A 21,055-nucleotide genomic window follows, 5' to 3' on the forward strand; every position below is an offset into this window, starting at 1 on the left:
TTGCTGTTTGTAAAATATTTCAAACTGCTTCATATTTTGTAGATGCATGTTAGTGTCTCAACACATAACGAATGCTTGTCTAACACTCAACAAATATTTTCTGAAACTTTCTACAAAACATCACATAGTGCAAAGAAAACAACAGATGCTGCTGGGATGATGAACACTCGTTACCTTACCCTTGGCGTCTGGGGGATACAAGAATCATCTTTTCTTATTAAAATGTGCAGTTGTCAGAACAACCTGGCAACGTCTAAGCAGGTTGCTGTGATTGACTTTCATACCAGTATAATTTAAATCAGTGAAGCATCTGTCACATCGTCACGAGCAGCTTTTTTTAATGCTTAAACTTTGAAACTTCCATATGGTTAAAACTTCCTGCTATATCGGTGCTTGATATAATGACAATGTTAGTCAGTTCATATCTAAGCGTGAGGGAAGCACGACAGTAGGTTCGGCTTCCAGGAAGGAAATTATAAATACGTCCTTATATTTTTGTTGTTTGAGCAATAAAATGGCAAAAACTTTATAAGACAAAATCCCAGTAAGCACATAAACGTGAGAAACTTGTGTCCCGTTCATTTGCCTCGTCTTCCCCTACTACTACACTACACAGTGGCTCTTTAGTGAGGCATCTGCTCGTGGCCTCCGTAGAACGCCCCATGGTCCCCCAGGGAGAAATTACGTCACTTACCTGTTGCTGAGATGTCTTTAGAACACATGTGTTTATCAATACGGGTTAATCGTGGACAATCCAGGAGCTCTGTATAGAATGCAGAAAACGTTTTTCGACCGACGCCATATGCGACGGTGTTAAGTCAGTAAAGGCTCTGGTGAGAAGAGCCAACCCAACATACGAAAGCTTTGGAGAGGATTTAATGTTCCTGTGAGTAATGAAGGGCCTGAGGGATGTGGCCGAATGTAGAATGCAGAAGGAAGTCTTAATTGCACTTTGTCAACACCAAGCGGTTAACTGTGTTGTTGTGCATTGCTGCTCTGTGTTCTTGGCTTAGTCATTATTGTTGGATTTCGATGTGTTGTTCTGTGCTTACGTTCAGTCGTGTCGTGTGCCATTTGCAAAGTATAATATGTTTAATAAAATATGTTACTCAGATACGATTATTGTGATATGTTACTGTTACCGGCCTTTTTCTATGCTGGTTCGAATAGGCCTGCAGTTAAACTATAGAATTGTATTTGATAAAAATGGTAAAAAACATGGCACGTCTGCACACAGCTCAGGCATCGGTAGAGTCACTCGTTCTCCAATTAGCAAGGCGCAATTACAACCATCAGCGCCTCCGGCCGAAGGCAGAAACACAAAGGCAGAAAACGAAACACGTAACATTACTAGACAAAACACAAAAAACAAAACAAAACACACAAAACACGTAACATTACTAGCTGTTAATCATGATGGAAATAACAAGACTCAGACGTCAGCAATTCATGTTTAACAACAAATTGCAACCTTCTGATAATGTTTTAGTAACAGTTAACACATCACACCGTACCACAGGTATCCACAAATGGTCATGGTTATCCCGGAAAACGTCTTCACGGACAGATTTTTGATACTTTTCATAGTTTTCTCTTTAACCCGAAGAAATAATTAAAAACTGAAAACAAAGCTTTGCTGTGGAATTTTGTCGAAATCAACATAGAGCAAGCCAGCAAGATGATGGAAAACGAATTCAGCCACGATGATACTTCCGATGCTGGATTGAATGAAGTGGATGAGAGCATTCCAACCTCATTTCTGAACAACCAATGACTCAAGGATTTGTAGATAATGAGGCGCTTTGTGTTGTTCCGACCTTTCAAATTCTATTGGACGCTCGATTCCTCGTGAGTTACTTCACATACCTTGTCACAGAGGAACGGTTTCGCCCTAATTGGTTCAAATTTAAGGTGGTGAGTGTGAGGCAAAATTTGTTGCTCATCTACTTTATCAGTCATTATTGTGTAGTTTGCTTGAAGCGTTTTATCAATTAAACAACTTTTAATGGTTGTTTTATCACTGTGTTTGGCGCCATTGATAAATATAAACGTTGTGTCTTCGGTTTGGTTGGTCGATGTCTGACGGTGAGCAAATAAAGGCGGCTTCAAAACGATGATCTTTTTGTGTTAGTAGCGCGACAACGCTACATAATATATAGTTACTCGCAGTCAAGGGTGTCACAATTCGCTGTAAATGCGAAAAGGAACCTGGTTTCATTGATGAGAGAATTATCTTTACACATTATACGTCGGCTCATTACAAAATCTGACTACTTTTCAAAACTAATTACTGATTGCAAAAAAAAACAAAAAAAACAATTTATACGACAACAGATTATTGTAATCAATTTCACTGTCCAACCAATTCACGACCACCATCAACTTTCAGACAACTTCCAGTGATCATCGTTGCTTTGTCTGATGCCAAGAACAAGATGGCGTCGACCACTTCTTCCACTTTGATGTTTCTTTCATTGAGTGGATGCTTTCCGGATTCATCAGCAAACATATCTTTGCTTTCCTTCTCCGTGAAACCGGCATTTACAAGGATGTTATTCTCAACATGAGAAGGACTGCATGATGCACAACAGAAAGATTTTGAGGTGATAGTTTTCAAAAAACAAACAAACATAGACTTGTAACTGTACAACTTACTTCACTGCGTTTACTCTTATTCCACTTTTTGCAAGTTCTATCAATAGAAATTATTTAGAACACGGTAAACGGTAGCGATGAGAGGTAAAACATTTCTTAGGATGCCTTGTAAGTGATATGTTTAACATGCAGCAGACGATTGACAACCACCATATTATCTGATCAACTTTACAGTATGTCTCATGATCACATTCATAAAACGTTTCACTGAAGATTACAACAAATTTCATTCATGGGAACAGATATATTCATATCTCACGAACTTACCGATTGCTGAAAACTTGGTGATATGATCACAAGCTGCTTTACTGGCGCAGTAGATGGAACCGTAAGGCAAAGTATAAGTCGTGCTTCCTACACTTGATATGTTGACGATGTTTCCTGAGTCAGTTGAGATCAGTTATAAAACGAAGCTATTCATTTCTTAAAAATGGCTTTTTACCTTTACTCTTCTCCAAATATGGAAGAGCAAGTTGGGTGAGATAAATAGCAGCTCTGACATTGACGTTGAAACATCGATCAAATTGATCCAAAGTAAACTAAAAATGAAAAAAACTTCCAAAATTAAAATTCACTTTATCAGGGATAAAGTTATGAAAATACATTAAATTACAATTGATGATGAAAACATGCTGCCAGTGATAGTCTTCAACTCACTGTGGAGATTAGCACCGCAGGAAAAACGCCAGCGCTGTTGACCAAAACATGGATTTCTCCAAACTTATCAGCTGTCTCTTTTATGATCCTTTCCATGTCTTCTTGCTTTGAAACGTCACCGACAACTTGCAGGACCTGCGATAATAAAATCTTATTTGTAGAACAAAGTAAATAGAAGACGAAAAATCTCATGAAATTGCCCAAAATAATTTGTGCTTTTGTTACACAATTTGTTTGCCCGGCCCCCATCCACGACAATGCATGTAGGCCGCCTACCGGATAAAGACATGAAGCAACTATGCAGTTGACCGTATCGAAGCTTCAGGTGGCAATTAACGTAGTTAAAAATTCACAAAATTTTAATCAATCGAGCATAAAAGAAATCACTGTACGATAAAAACGCAAAAAATAAGAGAAACAACCAAAGTTAGTGAGAACGAACACAAAAGAAACAATAACAAAAAGAAGGCTGTGCAAATAGTTTGCCACACTTCGCTTTATATTTTTCGATAAGCTGTTTATTACTTTCTGAAAATGACTGTTTACTTTTCGATTAGTTTAAACTCACATCTTTCGCTCCAAGCTTCTCACATTCATCGGCAACTTGAGCAAGTCTTTCTTGATTAAGATCAGCCAGGCTTAGCAAAGCTCCTTGCTTGGACAATTCCTTTGCTGTGGCTGCTCCAATGCCACTGGCTGCGCCTTTAGAAAGTATTGAAACAAAGACAATATTTGATTAAACCGAAACAAAACTACAATCATGTTAATTTAGAAAGTTGCAACTTTCAAAGTTATTCATATTTAGCAGCACGTCATCGAGCACCAACACAACAGTTCAGGGCAAATCAAACACTTCCTGCGTTTTAAGCAAGTGCGCAGAAGAACACTTCCTTCGTTTTAAGCAAATGCGCAGAAGAACACAAAAACAGCTACGTCGCACTTTTTCACTTTTAAGGAGTTTGTAATGCGGAAAACGATTTTGTAAAACAAACAGTTCTATTTTCTTTTGTAATTACATCGAAATATAAACAAAATGTTTGAAACTTGCAAACGAAGCAGACGCAAATTATACCAGCATGACTAGAATGTATTTAAAAGAATACAGAAGGATCAATTTCTGCAATAAATGCTGCGCTTCTTGAATGCGACCAATTCTATTTGTTGTAAGTGACCTTTAGAACAATAAACCACTGCTTCCAAATCGGTGAGTAGATCATTGACTCAGTGCATGCTAAAGCCAGGGGTGGCAGGTAAGCAATTATGCAGCTGGTTTTGAGAAATAATTTCAACGAAAAAGGTGGAATATAAGACAAACGCATCATTTATCATATCAAATTGAAAACAATTTCGCACTTATGCGCGGTTCATGTACATTAGGTTATATACAAAGCTATTTAATGATATTATATATCGGCTTAATTATGATAAACTTTATACATTTGGAAATGCATCTCACCTGTTATTACGACAACTTTGGAAGCAAAATCGCTCATTTTGTTTAGAAAAAAATCTGTTTCTGTATAAAAAAAAGAAGTAATACGAAAATCAGTGAAACCATGAACTTACTTACTGACGATAACTTATGAATAACATTGACTGCGACTCATGTCATATATTTGATCAGGAAGCTTACTAAATGGGATCAAACTTATCCCATAGATTTTACTGATCACACCACTGCTGCAGAACTGAACTAGATCTTGCAATATTTTTTACCGACTCCAGTCGTGCAGGCTACTCTACCTTATGCATAGAAATGCTAAAAATAAACTTTTTTGTTTGATTCGTTGAAAACGAATGTTTTGTCTGGTGTAAAGAAACGTGTTGTGTTTTCTACTTCGGGCGTGCGCTGTGTCACTTCGTTTCAAAGTCTGTGTAAATTATTCAAAGTAATTTATTGCTGGATTATAACTATATTGTACCATATCCAGCTCCCGGATTTGACTTGGCTATGTATTATAGAACAAAATAACCAAATAAAGATTTCCACTGCTTTAAATGTATCACGCACCGTTTGTTGCTTTTGGTGATACGTTTTTGTGATACTGTTGTTTCATATAAATCTACAATACAATTGATCTTGTATTGTCAGTTCGGAAAATCGGTGTGAAGCTCGATACTGGATAATGAGTTACTTAATCAGCCAATTAATAAATTGCTGTTTGTAAAATATTTCAAACTGCTTCATATTTTGTAGATGCATGTTTGTGTGTCAACACATAATGAATGTTTGTCTAAAACTCATAAAATATTTTCTGAAACTTTCTACGATACATCACATAGCGCAAAGAAAACTACCGATGCTGCTGGGATGATCTACACTCGTTACCTTGCCCTTGGCGTCCTGAGGATACAAGAATCAACTTTTCTTATTAAAATGTGCAGTTGTCAGAACAAACTGGCTACGTCTAAGCAGGTTGCTGTGATTGACTTTCATACCAGTATAATCTAAATCAGTGAAGCATCTGTCACATCACCACGAGCGGCTTTTGTTGATGTTTAAACTTTGAAACTTCCATACGGTTAAAAATTCCCGCTAAATTGGTGCTTGATATAACGACTATATTATCAGTTCTAATCTAAGCGTGAGGGAAAGAACGGCAGTAGGTTCGGCTTCCAGGAAGGAAATGAGAAATACGTCCTTATGTTTTTGATGTTTGATCAGTAAATTGGCAAAGACTTTATAAGATAAAATCCCAGCAAGCACATAATCGTGAGAATGTTGTGTCCCGTTCATTTGCCTCGTCTTCTCCTACTACTACACTACACAGTGGCTCTTTAGTGAGGCATCTGCTCGTGGCTCCGTAGAACGCCCCATGGCCCCCAGGGAGAAATTAGGTCACTTACCTGTTGCTGAGATGTCTTTAGAACATATGTGTTTATCAATACGGGTTAATCGTGGACAATCCAGGAGCTCTGTATAGAATGCAGAAAAAATTTTTCGAACGACGCCATATGCGACGGTGTTAAGTCAGTAAAGGCTCCTGTGAGAAGAGCCAACCCAACATACGAAAGCTTTGGAGAGGATTTAATGTTCCTGTGAGTATTAAAGGGTCTGAGGGATGTGTCCGAATGTAGAATGCAGTCTTAATTGCGCTTTGTCAACACCAAGCGGTTAACTGTGTTGTTGTGCATTGCTGCTCTGTGTTCTTTGCAGAGTCATTATTGCTGGATTTCGATGTGTTGTTCTTTGCTTACGTTCAGTCGTGTCGTGTGCCATTTGCAAAGTATAATTTGTTTAATTAAATTGGGTTTATTGGCTCCGTAAGATAATAAGTTACAAAAATGATTTCCACTTCCCTCGTGATACATGTGCAATATAGTTATCGTTTATGTGCCAATTTTAATTGAATTCAGGATTTATATCAGCTAATATTTGCCTTCATATACAACGATATAATAAAGTGTTTTTAATTTCTGCTTCCCCTGATGTTGGACTTTTCACTTTTCATCAAAGATGCCGCTTCCCTTTCCTATAAAGTATTTCTTGTGACACAATCAGCGCAACGCAGGCACTTGTTCGACGTTTAGTCACCGCGGGACCTACCTAGATAAATGTGATTGATGACGTAGTTATGTTAGTTTTGCAAAACAAGCCATTGCCGGTCGTGAGATAGTCGCACTTAAGCCACACGTTTGTAAGGTTACCTCAAGTCACCCGTATTTTAATGGCTAAAAATTACGCCACAGGCTGCAGTGCGCCCTTATGTGGCGAAAGTAAACCATTATATATAACAACGTATATATAAGCTCAAAGAACCCAAAACGTATGACCTGATAAAATCTTCCGATATTACGAAAAGTTTAGAACATACGAGGTAACATTCGGTCACGTTTAATCAACCGTATCGTAGACACAAATTGTTTGCGCTGATAGGCTTGGACCAAATCAAGAAGGAAGAGTTTATCGTGTTTGTATTTTGGCGTCGAACAGCTGTAGGTCACGTGACACAAGCTTGGCTTCGGATAACCTGATTTAAAACCCAAAGTATTCTGAGGTAACCCAGTGCAACAGATGAAAGCAAATTCGTAAGGCAAATACATATCAGGGGTTGCGTGTGGTCAGCGCGAACGTTCAGTGTCCGAAGCATGTTCAGTGTTTAAGCGGGTCCTTTCCCATCAATTGTGTACCCATGCTAATGAATACATGCTAACAACCATTTAAACATAGGTTAGTTGAATGTTGCTATAAGTCAACATACTGTACATCAATTTTTTACTTTGAGAAAACTCTCTTGTCACATTCTGAACTTTGTACAGCTTTTTGTTTTGTGTTGCAGTATTGTAAGTTGAAGCCATAAATTGTTGCCTGATCGTGTTTCAAACTTGTGCTCCCACTGGCGTTACAATTTGGATAAATCTTTAAGAAATCTTTACATTTTCGCATCAACAATTACTTCAAACTAGACTTTCGCAAAACTTGAAGTTGCTGCTGATTGCTTTTCTGTTGCTAATACTTGGATAAGTTACAAAAGATTAACCATAACAATACACTGTTTGCTGGTAACCGTTTGTTTCCCAGCCAAAAATAGCTGTTTAGTAATGCTTGGAATGTTCATATTTTCTGTTATTATCTTCGTTAAACAAACTTATTTCCTGCCTTTGTACAAAAAATGCGAGTTTTCCTCATTTGTGCTGCGATTGTTTCGGAAACTTTTCCGCTCAGCCGACCAGGGGAAAGTCCCCGTGTAGGTATGTCAGACCATCAAAAAGCGGAAGAAGATTTCTTGATCGATGCTTGCCCGCGCATAAAGAAGCCGCTGGACTCCCTTAAATACAAACTTCTACCCACGTTGATTGACGGCCAGATGGAAATGTGTTGTGGCTGCGACAAAGGGAAGTTGAACGTGGGTCCTTAACCACTGCTCTCAGGGTGGAATTTACATGGAAAGCGGCAAAACAGAAAATCACAGGTGTCAGAGCAACATAAGTTTGACTTAAGTCTCTTCTATTCATTTCAACGGCGTAACAACATCTACAAACCCACTAAATAGATGTGATTGCTGCGAAGGATCAGTTTTTCACAACGGGAATTGTCCAAAGAACTATGCTCCATGGGGCTTTGAAATTTTGTATGTCAGTTTAGTATACTTTGGACTATAATTCCATAAAATGCCATCTATAAACCATGACTCAAACTTTTTTAACTGAAGCGCAAAATAAACACTAGAGTTTTTGGCCTAAAAAAACACTTTTAGCTACTTTCATGCCAAATTTTAGCCTAATTCTGCACGCGAACTGGGACATTGAAGCACGCCAACTGCCAGGGAAATTCCTAAGCTAGAAAACGACATCTTCTGATTGGTTTAAACATTTAAAGATTTTTTAAAGCTCTGCGTAAGTGTCCAACAAAATCGTAGAGATCTTAGTTTTAGGTCCTTGAAGCCTCCTCAAGCAAAGACATTTGTAGAATTATTTAAGAAAATTTTCAACGACATTATACATAAGGTTCCATGTAAAAGTACTATAATGTTTGTAACAATAAAACTGGTTCTGCATATTATCAGCTTAACACTAGAACGATAGAAGGTGTAATTTTGACACCTTATGAAAAATAAAGTTGTACTAACCCAAAGTCGTTTACTGTAGAACCGCTTTCTTTTGTCACTTTCAATCATTTAATGAGCTTAATGCAGGGCTTTGACCATTTTTTGTTTGGAGTACAAACAGTGCACTAATCTGTCTTGTTTACCAAGAACGATGGAAGGTGTCATTTTGACAACTTATTGCGCGATGCACAAACAGGTCCAACCAAAGCTATGAATCTCAAATCCTTTTGTGATATAACAACCTAAAATTCCTCGTCTGTGATAAATGCATTGTTTCATCATCAAAGAGTCATTGCCTCCACATTCTTGCTTCCCATGGTCTCTTTGGTAGCTTACATGTACGTCTTCCAGGCGCAAAATACGTCATTGCAGTGAATTTCTCACGCAGTATGATTTCGACTGCAAACCAGGTGTAGATTAAAATTGTAGTGAATAGTGCAGTTTTTGTTCACTGCATCTGCAGACGAGATAGTTTGGCCGACTTGTTTCATTTTTCTTTGGGTCTTTTCTTTTGTTTCTCTGGGTCCTGTACAAAAAAATTAAACATATAAAATTTCCAAGACAGGTATTTCTGCAAAACTTGGCGAAAGAACTTGGGATGCTCTTTGTAAAACATTCCTCAAAGCCTCGCTCTACAAAAAAAGCAGCTCCTCGCTCTGCAGAAGAAGCAGCTGCTAGTGGATATCAACAACCACCAACACGAAACTGCCAAGTCAGAGGCCACTGCAAAAAGAACCGCTCTATTGGCGGATGCCACAAATGTGAAAACTTCCTATGCGGAAAATGCACTGCCAGTATACAGCGTGTGTGCAAAGGCTGCAAATGAAGTATACTCGCGCATTTCGGCAATATTTGTCACTTGTTTAGTGACGTTTGACTTGTTTGTTTTGATATTTTAAGAAAAAACGTAAACAAAACAGACTGTTCGACTCCAAAGTACATGGGTGTCAAAATGACACCTTCCGTGGTTCTAGGTAAATCAAAATTTCAGTCTTTCTAGTGTTAAGTGTCAAATGTTTTATTTTGTTCTGCATAATAAACTAGTGTCATTTTATTCACAGTTAGGGCGTCATTTTTCGAACCCTAACAACTTTTGAAAGCATGGTAATCTATTTCACTGTCCAACCAATTCACGACCACCATCAACTTTCAGACAACTTCCAGTGATCATCGTTGCTTTGTCAGATGCCAGGAACAAGATGGCGTCGACCACTTCTTCTACTTTGATGTTTCTCTCATTGAGTGGATGCTTTCTGGATTCATCAGCAAACATCTCTTTGCTTTCCTTCTCCGTGAAACCGGCGTTTACAAGGATGTTAGTTTCAACAAATGAAGGACTGCATGATGCACAACAAATAGATTATGATGTTATAGTTTTCAAAAAACAAACAAACATAGACTTGTAACTGTACGACTTACTTCACAGCGTTTACTCTTATTCCACTTTTTGCAAGTTCTGTCAATGAAAGTTATTTAAAATACGGTAAATGATAGCGATGAGAGGCAAAACATTTCTTAGGATGCTTTGTAAGTGTCATATTTAACATGCAGTAGACGATTTACAACCACTATATTATCTGATTAATTTTACAGTATGTCTCATGATCACATTCATACAACATTTCACTAAATATCACAACATTTTTCATTCATGGGAACAGATGTCTTCATATCTCACGAACTTACCGATTGGTGAAAACTTGGTGATATGATCACAAGCTGCTTTGCTGGCGCAGTAGATGGAGCCGCAAGTCAAGATACAAGTCGTGCTTGCTACGTTTGACATGTTGACGACGTTTCCTGAATCAGTTGAGGTCAATTATAAAATGAAGTTGTTCATTTCTTAAATATAGCTTGTTTACCTTTACTCTTCTCCAATTATGGAAGAGCAAGTTTGGTGAGATAAAGAGCAGCTCTGACATTGACGTTGAAACATCGATCAAATTGATTCAAAGTAAACTAAAAATGAAAAAAAAAATCTAAAAATTAAAGTGACTTTTATCAGGGGTAAAGTTATGCATATACATTAAATTACAATTGATGATGAAATTATGCTCCCAGTGATAACCTTCAACTCACTGTGGACAATAGCACGTCAGGAGCGACGCCAGCGCTGTTGACCAAAACATGGATTTCTACAAACTTATCAGCTGTCTCTTTTATAATCTTTTTCATGTCTTCTTGCTTTAATACGTCACCGACAACTTGCAGGATCTGCGATAATAAAATCTTATTTGTACAAAAAATAAGTAGAAAACGAAAAATCTCATGAAATTGGCCTGAATGAGTTTGTGCTTCTGTTACACAATTTGTTTGCCCGGCCCCGTTCCACAACAATGCATGTGGCCACTTACCGGATAAAGACATGTAGCAACTATGCAATCAACCGTATCGAAGCTTCAAGGGAAAACTTAGATAAGAATTCACAAAAGACCAATCAATCGTGCATAAAAGAAATCAATGTACGATAAAAACGTAAAAATAAAGAAACAACGAAAGCTGGTGAGAACGAAGACAAAGGTGATACAAATAGTACAGATAGTTTGCCTCAGTTCGCTTTAATTTTTTTCGATAAGTTGTTTATTACGTTCTGAAAATGACTGTTTTTTTTCGATTAGTTTAAACTCACATCTTTCGCTCCAAGCTTCTCACATTCATCGGCAACTTGAGCAAGTCTGTCTTGATTAAGATCAGTCAGGCTAAGTAAAGCTCCTTGCTTGGACAATTCCTTTGCTGTGGCTGCTCAAATGCCACTGGCTGCGCATTTGAAACAAAGATAGTACTTGATTAAACCGAAACAAAACTACATTTATGTTACTTTAGAAATGTAATTTTCAAATTTATTCATATTCATACTTAGCAAAACGTCATCAAGCATTAACATAGCAGTTCAGAGCAAATTAAACATTTCCTTCGTTTTAAGCAAGTGTGCAGAAGAACACGTCCTTCGTTTTAAGCAAGTGCGCAGAAGAACACAGAAACAGTAGCGTTGCACTCTTTCAGTTTGAAGGAGCGTGTAATGCGGAAAACGATTTTGTTAAAACAAACAGTTCTATTGTCTTTTGTAATTACATCGAAATATAAACAAAATGTTTGAAACTTGCAAACGAAGCAGACGCAAACTATGCCAGCATGACTACAACACACTTAAAAGAATGCACAAGGATCAATTTCTGCAATAAACGCTGCGCTACTTGAAAGCGCCGAAATCCATTTGTTGTAAGTGACCTTTAGAACAATACACCAACGCTTCCAAATCGATGAGTAGATAATTGACTCAGTGTATGCTAAAGCCAGGGGTGGCAGGTAAGCAATTTTGCAGCTGGTGTTGAGAAATGATTTTAACGAAAAAGGTGGAATATAAGACAAACGCATCATCACTTTTGCAAATAATTTCACATTTATACGCGGTTCATGTACATTAGGTTTAAACGCTTCGAAATTTCCCGAGCGCAGATTGGAATATTATACAAAAGCTATTTAATAATATAATTTATCTACTTATTAATAATGATAAACTTTATACATTTGGAAATGCATCTCACCTGTTATTACGACAACTTTGGAAGCAAATTTGCTCATTTTGTTTAGGAAAAAAATCTGTTTCTGTATAAAAAGTGAAGTAATACAAAAATCAGTGAAACCATGAACTTACTTACTGACGATAACTTATGAATGACATTGACCGCAACTCATGTCATATAATTGGTCAGGAAGCCTTCTAACTGGAATCAAACTTATGCCATAGATTTTGCTGATCACACCACTGCTGCAGAACTGAACTAGATCTTGCAATACTTTATACCGACTCCAGTCGTGCCAGCCACTCTACCTCGTGCAAAGAAGTTTTGAAAGATCGACTGTTCTGTTTTCTTTTATTAAAACGAATGTTTTCTGTGTTATAAAGAAATGTGTTGTGTTTTCTCCTTCAGGCGTTGATCACTGTGTCACTTCGTTTCAAAGACTGTAGAAATTATTCTAAGTAACTTTTAGCCGAGACATGCTAAAAAATAATATTTCTGTAACTTTGACGGCTGATATGATATTGTACCAAATCAAGCTCCGGAATTTGAATTGACTATTTTTAATCGAACACACAGACGAAATAACGATTTCCACTGCTTTAAATGTACCACGCAACGTTTGTGGTTATTGGTGATACTTTTGGTGAGTCTTTTTTTTTCATATAGGCCCATAATACAATTGATCTTGTATTTTCAGTTTCGAAAACCGGCGTGAAGCTCGATACTGGATAATGAGTTACTTAATCAGCCAATTAATTAATTATTTGTTGTTTGTAAAATATTTCAAACTGCTTCATATTTTGTAGATGCATGTTCGTGTCTCAACACATAATGAATGTTTCTCTAACACTCACCAACTATGTTCTGAAACTTTCTACGATACATCACATAGCGCAAAGAAAACTACAGGTGCTGCTGGGATGATGAACACTCGTTACCTTGCCATTGGCATCTTGATGTAAAAGAATCAACTTTTCTTATTAAAATGTGCAGTTGTCAGAACAAACTGGCTACGACTAAGCAGGTTGATGTGATTGACTTTTATACCAGTATAAATTAATCATTGAAGCATCTGTCACATCACCACGAGCGGCTTTTGTTGATGCTTAAACTTTGAAACTTCCATACGGTTAAAAATTCCCGCTAAATCGGTGCTTGAAATAATGACTATATTAGTCAGCTCTAATCTAAGCGTAAGGGAAAGCACGACAGTAGGTTTTGACTCCCAGGAAGGAAACGAAAAATCCGTCCGTATGTTTTTGATGTTTGAGCAATAAAATGGCAACAATTTTATAAGACAAAACCCCAGCAAGCACATAAACGTGATAAAGTTGTGTCCCGTTCATTTGCCTCGTTTGCTCGTATTGCTTCACAATAGAGTAGCTCGTTAGTGATGCATCTGCTCGTAGCCTCCGTAGAACGCGCCTATGGCCGCCCAGGAAGAAATTAGGTCACTTACCTGTTGCTGAGATGTGTTTAGAACACCTGTTTGTTTCAAAACGGGTTAACCGTGGACAATCCAGGAGCTCTGTATAGAATACAGAAAACGTTTTACGAACGACGCCATATGCGACAACGTTAAGTCAGTAGAGGCTCCTGTGAGAAGATCCAACCCAAAATACGAAAGCTTTGGACATGATTTAATGTTCCTGTGAGTAATGAAAGACCTGAGGGATGTGGCCGAATGTAGAATTCAATCTTAATTGCGCTTTGTCAACACCAAGCGGTTGAATAAGTTCGATGTGCACTGCTGCTCTGTGTTCTTTGCAGAGTCACTATAGTTGGACTTCGATGTGTTGTTCTGTGCTTACGTTCAGTCGTGTCGTGTGCCATTTGTAAAGTGTAATATGTTTAATAAAATATATTGCTCAGTTACTAATATTGTAATTTGTTACTAGCTATTAATGATGAGGACAATAACAAGACTCAGTTGTTAGCAATTCATGTTTAATAACAAATTGCAACCTTCTGATAATGTTTTTGTAACACTCAACACATCATTACACCGTACCACAGGTATCCAAAGATGTTCATGGTTATCCCAGAAACCGTGTTCACGGAGAGAAATTTTGACAATTTTTATAGTTTTCTCTTAAACCCTAAAGAAATAACTAGTAACTGAAAAAAGCTTTGATGTGGAATTTCGTCGTAATCAACATAGAGCAAGCCAGCAAGATGATCGAAAACTAAACCAGCCACGCTGATACTTCCGATGCTGGACTGAATGAAATGGCTGAGGATTTCTCAACCTCGTTTCTGAACAATCAATGACTCAAGGATTTGCAGATAGTCAGGCGCTTTGTGTTGTTCCGACCTTTCAAATTCTATTGGACGCTCGATTCCTCGTGAGTTACTTCACATACCTTGTGACAGAGGAACGGTTTTGCCCTAATTGGTTCAAATTTAAGGTGGGGAGTGGGAGGCGAACTTTGTTGCTCATCTACTTTATCAGTCATTATTGCGTAGTTTGCTTGAAGCGTTTTATCAATTAAACAACTTTTAATGGTTGTTTTATCACTGGGTTTGGTGACACTTAATCACGCGACACTTAATCACGCGACGTTTAATCACCGACACATAATCACTAGGACATTTAATCACGCGACATTTAATCACACATTTACAATGTTTATTTACATTTACAATTCACAGCAATGTTATGCATGGGAAATGTAAGCAACTGCACTAAAATCTCGCTTGACAGATAACGGTCAACTGTGTTTTGCACGCGCAGTTTCAGTGCCTTGTACCGCATTAGAATAGAAGGTTGAGTACCAGCAATTCTTTGCAGAAACGTTGCACGTTGCATTTGTGCACGTTGCACGTTGTGACATTAGAGTAATGTTAAATATTACATAGGTTATACGTAGCAATGCAAAATGACATGTTATTTCCTGATTGGCTAATGTGTTTGTATAAAAACTAAGGTTTGGTTAAAATCTCTACTTCTTGTCTCTACACATAATATCAGTTTTACCTTCTGGACTGTTCATTACTGAATTGGAGTTATGGTTTTGTTTAAATGTGAAAAGATGATGAAAATGTTTCTAATGTGATACAACTTACTTCGGACAATATAACAATTAGACTTTATGAAGCTGGTGTTGATTTAAAGAAACATTAGAGAGAAAGCAGGCGCAACGGAGTCAAAGACAATTGTCGGGGAGTTCTAAAAGAAAGACTAATAGCCTTTGGCTTTAGGCCAACCTTAAGCGCAATCCACATCGCCACTCCCACAGAAAGATGCACACGAGCTTGAATTACTGAATTTTCCTCAAGCTTTTTCGACATCAAAGTGATTATGTGTCGCGTGATTAAATGTCGCGTGATTAAGTATCCAAGTCGCGTGATTAAATGTCCTAGTGATTATGTGTCGCGTGATTAAGTGTCGGTACACCTATCACTGTGTTTGGCGCCATTGATAAATTTAAACAATGTGTCTTCGGTTTGGTTGTTCGGTGTGTGACGGCGAGCAAATAAAGGCGGTTTCAAAACGTTGATCAATTTGTGTTAGTAGCGCAACAACGCTACACAATATATAGTTACTCGCAGTCAAGGGTATCACTATTTGCTGTAATTTTGTAAAAGAATCTGCTTTCATGGACGAGAAAATTCTCGTTACACATTATACGTCGGCTGATTGCAAAATCTGTTTACTTTTCAAAACTGATTCCTGATTGCAAAAAATAACAAAACCAACAATTTATATGAAAACAGATTATTGTAATCCATTTCACTGTCCAACCAATTCACGACCACCATCAAATTTCAGACAACTTCCAGTGATCATCGTTGCTTTGTCTGATGCCAGGAACAAGATGGCGTCGACCACTTCCTCTACTTTGATGTTTCTTTCATTGAGTGGATGCTTTCTGGATTCGTCAGCAAACATCTCTACGCTTTCCTTCTCCGTGAAACCGGCGTTTACAAGGATGTTAGTTTCAACAAATGAAGGACTGCATGATGCACAACAGAGAGATTTTGAGGTTACAGTTTTCAAAAAACCAACAACAATAAACGTGTAACTGTGCAACTTACTTCACTGCGTTTACTCTTATTCCACTTTTTGCAAGTTCTGTCAATAGAAGTTATTTAGAACACGGTAAACGGAGCGATAAGACGCAAAACATTTCTTAGGATGCTTTGCAAATGACATGTTTAACATGCAGCAAACGATTGACAACCACCATATTATCTGATCAATTTTACAGTATGTCTAATGATCACATTCATAGAACATTTCACTAAGGACCACAGCATTAATCGTTCATGGTAACAGATCTCTTCATATCTCACGAGCTTACCGATTGCTGAAAACTTGGTGATATGATCACAAGCTGCTTTGCTGGCGCAGTAGATGGAAGCGTAAGGCAAAGTATAAGCCGTGCTTCCTGCACTTGATATGTTGACTATGTTTCCTGAGTCAGTTGAGATTGGTTATAAAATGAAGTTATTCACTTCTTTAAAATAACTTTTTTACCTTTAGCCCTCTCCAAATATGGAAGAGCAAGTTAGGTGAGATAAAGAGCAGCTCTGACATTGACGTTGAAACATCGATCAAATTGATCCAATGTAAACTAAAAATAAAGAAAATACCTCTAAAAATAAAATTGATTTTTATCAGTGATAAAGTAATGAAAATATGCTGCCAGTGATAGTCTTCAACTCACTGTGGAGATTAGCACCGCAGGAGCGACGCCAGCGCTGTTGACTAAAACATGGATTTCTCCAAACCTATCAGCTGTCTCTTTTATGATCCTTTCCATGTCTTCTTGCTTTGAAACGTCACCGACAACTTGCAGGACTTGCGATAATAAAATCTTGTTTGTATAAAAAGTATAAGTAGAAGACAAATTTTTTATGAAATTGGCCTGAATGAGTTTGTGCTTCTGTTTCACAATTTGTATGCCCGGCCCCATTCCACAATAATTAATGTAGGCCACCAAACAGCAAAAGACTTGACACAACTATGCAGTCAACCGTATCGAAGCTTCAAATGGCAACTTAGATAAACATTCCAAAAAGAACAATCAATCGTGCATAAAAGAAATCAATGTACTTTAATAACGTGTAAAAAAAAGAAACAACGAAAGCTGGTGAGAAAGAAGACAAAGTCGCTACAAATAGTGCAAAAAGTTTGCCTCAATTCGCTTTATCTTTTTCGATAAGTTGTTTATTACGTTCTGAAAATGACTGTTTACTTTTCGATTAGTTTAAACCCACATCTTTCGCTCCAAGCGTCTCACATTCATCGGCAACTTGAGCAAGTTTTTCTTTGTTTCGACCAGTCAAGCTAAGCAAAGCTCCTTGTTCGGACAATTCCTTTGCTGTGGCTGCTCCTATGCCACTAGCTGCGCCTTTGAAACAAAGATAATATTCGATTAAACCGAAACAAAACCAAATTCACGCTACCTTATAAAATAGTAACTTTCATCATAGTCATCAAGCACTAACATAGCAGTTCAGAGCAAATTAAACACGTCCTTCGTTTTAAGCAAGTGCGCAGAAGAACACATCCTTCGTTTTAAGAAAGTGCGCAGAAGAACACATCCTTCGTTTTAAGCAAGCACGCAGAAGAACACGTCCTTCGTTTTAAGCAAGCGCGCAGAAGAACACAAAAACAGTAGCGTCGCACTTTTTCAGTTTTAAGGAGCTTGTAATGCGGAAAACGATTTTATAAAAACAAACAGTTCTATTTTCTTTTGTAATTACATTGAAATATAAACAAAATGTTTGAAACTTGCAAACGAAGCAAACGCAGACTATGCCAGCATGACCAGAACACATATAAAACAATGTAGAACGATCAATTTCTGCAATAAATGCTGCGCTACTTGAATGCGCTCAAATCCAATTTGTTGTAAGTGACCTTTAGATCTTTTATAAACCACTGCTTCCAAATCGGTAAGTAGATCATTGTCTCAGCGCACACTAAAGCCAGGGGTGGCAGGTAAGCAATTATGCAGCTGGTGTTGAGAAATGATTTTAACGAAAAAGGTGGAATATAAGACAAACGCATCATCACTTTTGAAAACAATTTCGCACTTATACGCGGTTCATGTACATTAAGTTTAAAAGCTACGACATTTCCCGAGCGCAGATTGGAATATTATAAAAAAGCTATTTAATGATATAATATATCTGCTTAATAATAATGATAAACTCTATAGATTTGGAAATGCATCTCACCTGTTATTACGACAACTTTGGAAGCAAAATCGCTCATTTTCTTTACAAAATACTTTGTTTCTGTATAAAACAAGAAGTAATACAAAAATCGGTGAAACAATGAACTTACTTACTGATGATAACTTATGAATGACGTTGACTGCGACTCATGTCATATAATTGCTCAGGAAACCTTCTAACTGGATTCAAACTTATCCCATAGATTTTGCTGATCACATCACTGCTGCAGAACTGAACTAGATCTTGCATTACTTTATACCGACTCCAGTCGTGCAGGCTACTCTACCTCGTGCATAGAAATGCTAGAAATTAACTTTTCTGTTTGCTTCGTTGAAAACGAATGTTTTGTGTGGTGTAAAGAAACGTGTTGTGTTTTCTACTTCAGGCGTACGCTGTGTCACTTCGTTTCAAAGTCTGTGTAAATTATTCAAAGTAATTTATTGCTGGATTATAACTATATTGTACCATATCCAGCTCCCGGATTTGACTTGGCTATGTATTATAGAACAAAATAACCAAATAAAGATTTCCACTGCTTTAAATGTATCACGCACCGTTTGTTGCTTTTGGTGATACGTTTTTGTGATACTGTTGTTTCATATAAATCTACAATACAATTGATCTTGTATTGTCAGTTCGGAAAATCGGTGTGAAGCTCGATACTGGATAATGAGTTACTTAATCAGCCAATTAATAAATTGCTGTTTGTAAAATATTTCAAACTGCTTCATATTTTGTAGATGCATGTTTGTGTGTCAACACATAATGAATGTTTGTCTAAAACTCATAAAATATTTTCTGAAACTTTCTACGATACATCACATAGCGCAAAGAAAACTACCGATGCTGCTGGGATGATCTACACTCGTTACCTTGCCCTTAGCGTCCTGAGGATACAAGAATCAACTTTTCTTATTAAAATGTGCAGTTGATGTATAACTGTATAGCAAATGTATAACTATATTGTACCATATCCAGCTCCCGGATTTCAATTGACTATTTATTATAGAACAAAAAGAACCAAATAAATATTTCCACTGCTTTAAATACACCACGCAACGTCAGTTGCTTTTGGTGTTACCTTTTGGTGATATTAATGTTTCATATAAATCTACAATACAATTGATCTTGTATTGTCAGTTCGGAAAATCGGCGTGAAGCTCGATATTGGATAATGAGTTACTTAAACAGCCAATTAATATTTTGCTGTTGGTAAAATATTTCAAACTGCCAAAATATTTAAAATATTTTGTAGATGCATGTTCGTGTGTTAACACGTAACGAATGTTTGTCTAACACTCATCAAATATTTTCTGAAACCTTCTACGATACATCACATAGCGCAAAGAAAACAACCGATGCTGCTGGGATAATGAACTCTCTTTACCTTACCCTTGGCGTCTTGAGGATACAAGAATCAACTTTTCTTATTAAAATGTGCAGTTGTCAGAACAAACTGGCTACGACTAAGCAGGTTGATGTGATTGACTTTTATACCAGTATAATTTAATCATTGAAGCATCTGTCACATCACCACGAGCGGCTTTTGTTGATGCTTAAACACTTAAACTTCCATATGGTTAAAATTTCCTGCTATATCGGTGCTTGATATAACGACAATATTAGTCAGTTCCAATCTAAGCGTGAGGGAAAGCACGACAGTAGGTTCGGCTTCCAGGAAGGAAACGAAAAATCCGTCCGTATGTTTTTGATGTTTGAGCAATAAAATGGCAACAATTTTATAAGACAAAACCCCAGCAAGCACATAAACGTGATAAAGTTGTGTCCCGTTCATTTGCCTCGTCTTTCCCTACTACTACACTATGCAGTGGCTGTTTAGTGAGGCATCTGCTCGTGGCCTTCGTAGAACGCCCTAAAGGCCCCTAGGGAGAAATTAGGTCACTTACCTGTTGCTGAGATGTCTTCAGAACACATGTGTTTATCAATACGGGTTAACCGTGGACAATCCAGGAGCTCTGTATAGAATACAGAAAACATTTTACGAATTACGCCATATGCGACATCGTTAAGTCAGTAAAGGCTCTGGTGAGAAGATCCAACCCAACATGCGAAAGCTTTTGGAGATGATTTAATCTTTCTGTGAGTAATGAAATGCCTGAGGGATGGGGCCGAATGTAGAATGTAGTCTTAATTGCGCTTTGTCAACACCAAGCGGTTAACTAAATTTGTTGTGCATTGCTGCTCTGTGATCTTTGCAGATTCATTAAAGTTGGACTTCGATGTGTTGTTCTGTGCTTACGTTCAGTCGTGTCGTGTGCCATTTCCAAAGTATAATATGTTTAGTAAAATATGTTACTCAGATACTACTATTATGATATGTTGCTAGCTATTAATCATGGGGGCAATAACAAGACTCAGTTGTTAGCAATTCATGTTTAATAACAAATTGCAACCTTCTAATAATGTTTTTGTAACACTCAACACATCATTACACCGTACCACAGAAATCCAAAGATGTTC

General features: G+C 37.4%; 4 protein-coding genes across 4 annotated transcripts; all 4 read right to left on the reverse strand.

The window, feature by feature from the left end:
- Nucleotides 1-1,463: 1,463 nt before the first annotated feature.
- Nucleotides 1,464-4,868, reverse strand: LOC143461595 (3-oxoacyl-[acyl-carrier-protein] reductase FabG-like). The gene is made up of 7 exons (XM_076959360.1): nt 4,769-4,868; nt 3,881-4,014; nt 3,313-3,447; nt 3,098-3,194; nt 2,923-3,036; nt 2,656-2,692; nt 1,464-2,573 (listed from the first exon to the last, which is right to left on the reverse strand). The coding sequence occupies exons 1-7, from the start codon at nt 4,803-4,805 to the stop codon at nt 2,351-2,353; spliced, it is 777 nt and encodes a 258-aa protein (XP_076815475.1). The 5' UTR covers nt 4,806-4,868; the 3' UTR covers nt 1,464-2,350.
- Nucleotides 4,869-8,734: 3,866 nt separating this feature from the next.
- Nucleotides 8,735-13,386, reverse strand: LOC143461597 (L-xylulose reductase-like). Its single transcript, XM_076959362.1, has 7 exons — nt 12,407-13,386; nt 11,491-11,618; nt 10,941-11,075; nt 10,724-10,820; nt 10,548-10,661; nt 10,281-10,317; nt 8,735-10,198 (listed from the first exon to the last, which is right to left on the reverse strand). Exons 5-7 carry the CDS (start codon nt 10,645-10,647, stop codon nt 9,976-9,978), a joined length of 360 nt encoding a protein of 119 aa, XP_076815477.1. The 5' UTR covers nt 10,648-10,661; nt 10,724-10,820; nt 10,941-11,075; nt 11,491-11,618; nt 12,407-13,386; the 3' UTR covers nt 8,735-9,975.
- Nucleotides 13,387-16,118: 2,732 nt separating this feature from the next.
- Nucleotides 16,119-17,151, reverse strand: LOC143463412 (L-xylulose reductase-like). Its single transcript, XM_076961877.1, has 4 exons — nt 17,052-17,151; nt 16,690-16,803; nt 16,424-16,460; nt 16,119-16,341 (listed from the first exon to the last, which is right to left on the reverse strand). The coding sequence occupies exons 1-4, from the start codon at nt 17,149-17,151 to the stop codon at nt 16,119-16,121; spliced, it is 474 nt and encodes a 157-aa protein (XP_076817992.1).
- LOC143462241 (putative oxidoreductase SERP2049) lies at nt 17,069-20,141 on the reverse strand. Its single transcript, XM_076960319.1, has 2 exons — nt 18,575-20,141; nt 17,069-17,742 (listed from the first exon to the last, which is right to left on the reverse strand). The coding sequence occupies exons 1-2, from the start codon at nt 18,609-18,611 to the stop codon at nt 17,594-17,596; spliced, it is 186 nt and encodes a 61-aa protein (XP_076816434.1). The 5' UTR covers nt 18,612-20,141; the 3' UTR covers nt 17,069-17,593.
- Nucleotides 20,142-21,055: the final 914 nt, after the last annotated feature.

This window comes from Clavelina lepadiformis, chromosome 6 (genome assembly GCF_947623445.1).
Source record: "Clavelina lepadiformis chromosome 6, kaClaLepa1.1, whole genome shotgun sequence".
NCBI classification, from domain to species: Eukaryota; Metazoa; Chordata; class Ascidiacea; order Aplousobranchia; family Clavelinidae; genus Clavelina; species Clavelina lepadiformis.

Excerpts from the sequence above, each read along its gene's own strand:
- LOC143461595 (XM_076959360.1), bottom strand. The coding sequence starts at position 4,805 with ATGAGCGATTTTGCTTCCAAAGTTGTCGTAATAACAG. Across the intron at positions 4,015-4,768 it reads CAAAGTTGTCGTAATAACAG|GCGCAGCCAGTGGCATTGGA; the intron begins GTGAGATGCATT and ends TACTTTCTAAAG. Across the intron at positions 3,037-3,097 it reads ATATTTGGAGAAGAGTAAAG|GAAACATCGTCAACATATCA; the intron begins GTAAAAAGCCAT and ends CAACTGACTCAG.
- LOC143461597 (XM_076959362.1), bottom strand. The coding sequence starts at position 10,647 with ATGTCAAACGTAGCAAGCACGACTTGTATCTTGACTTGCGGCTCCATC. Across the intron at positions 10,318-10,547 it reads CACCAAGTTTTCACCAATCG|AACTTGCAAAAAGTGGAATA; the intron begins GTAAGTTCGTGA and ends TTTCATTGACAG. Across the intron at positions 10,199-10,280 it reads ATAAGAGTAAACGCTGTGAA|TCCTTCATTTGTTGAAACTA; the intron begins GTAAGTCGTACA and ends TGCATCATGCAG.
- LOC143463412 (XM_076961877.1), bottom strand. The coding sequence starts at position 17,151 with ATGGAAAGGATCATAAAAGAGACAGCTGATAGGTTTGGAGAAATCCAT. Across the intron at positions 16,461-16,689 it reads CACCAAGTTTTCAGCAATCG|AACTTGCAAAAAGTGGAATA; the intron begins GTAAGCTCGTGA and ends TTCTATTGACAG. Across the intron at positions 16,342-16,423 it reads ATAAGAGTAAACGCAGTGAA|TCCTTCATTTGTTGAAACTA; the intron begins GTAAGTTGCACA and ends TGCATCATGCAG.
- LOC143462241 (XM_076960319.1), bottom strand. The coding sequence starts at position 18,611 with ATGAGCGATTTTGCTTCCAAAGTTGTCGTAATAACAG. Across the intron at positions 17,743-18,574 it reads CAAAGTTGTCGTAATAACAG|GCGCAGCTAGTGGCATAGGA; the intron begins GTGAGATGCATT and ends TTTGTTTCAAAG.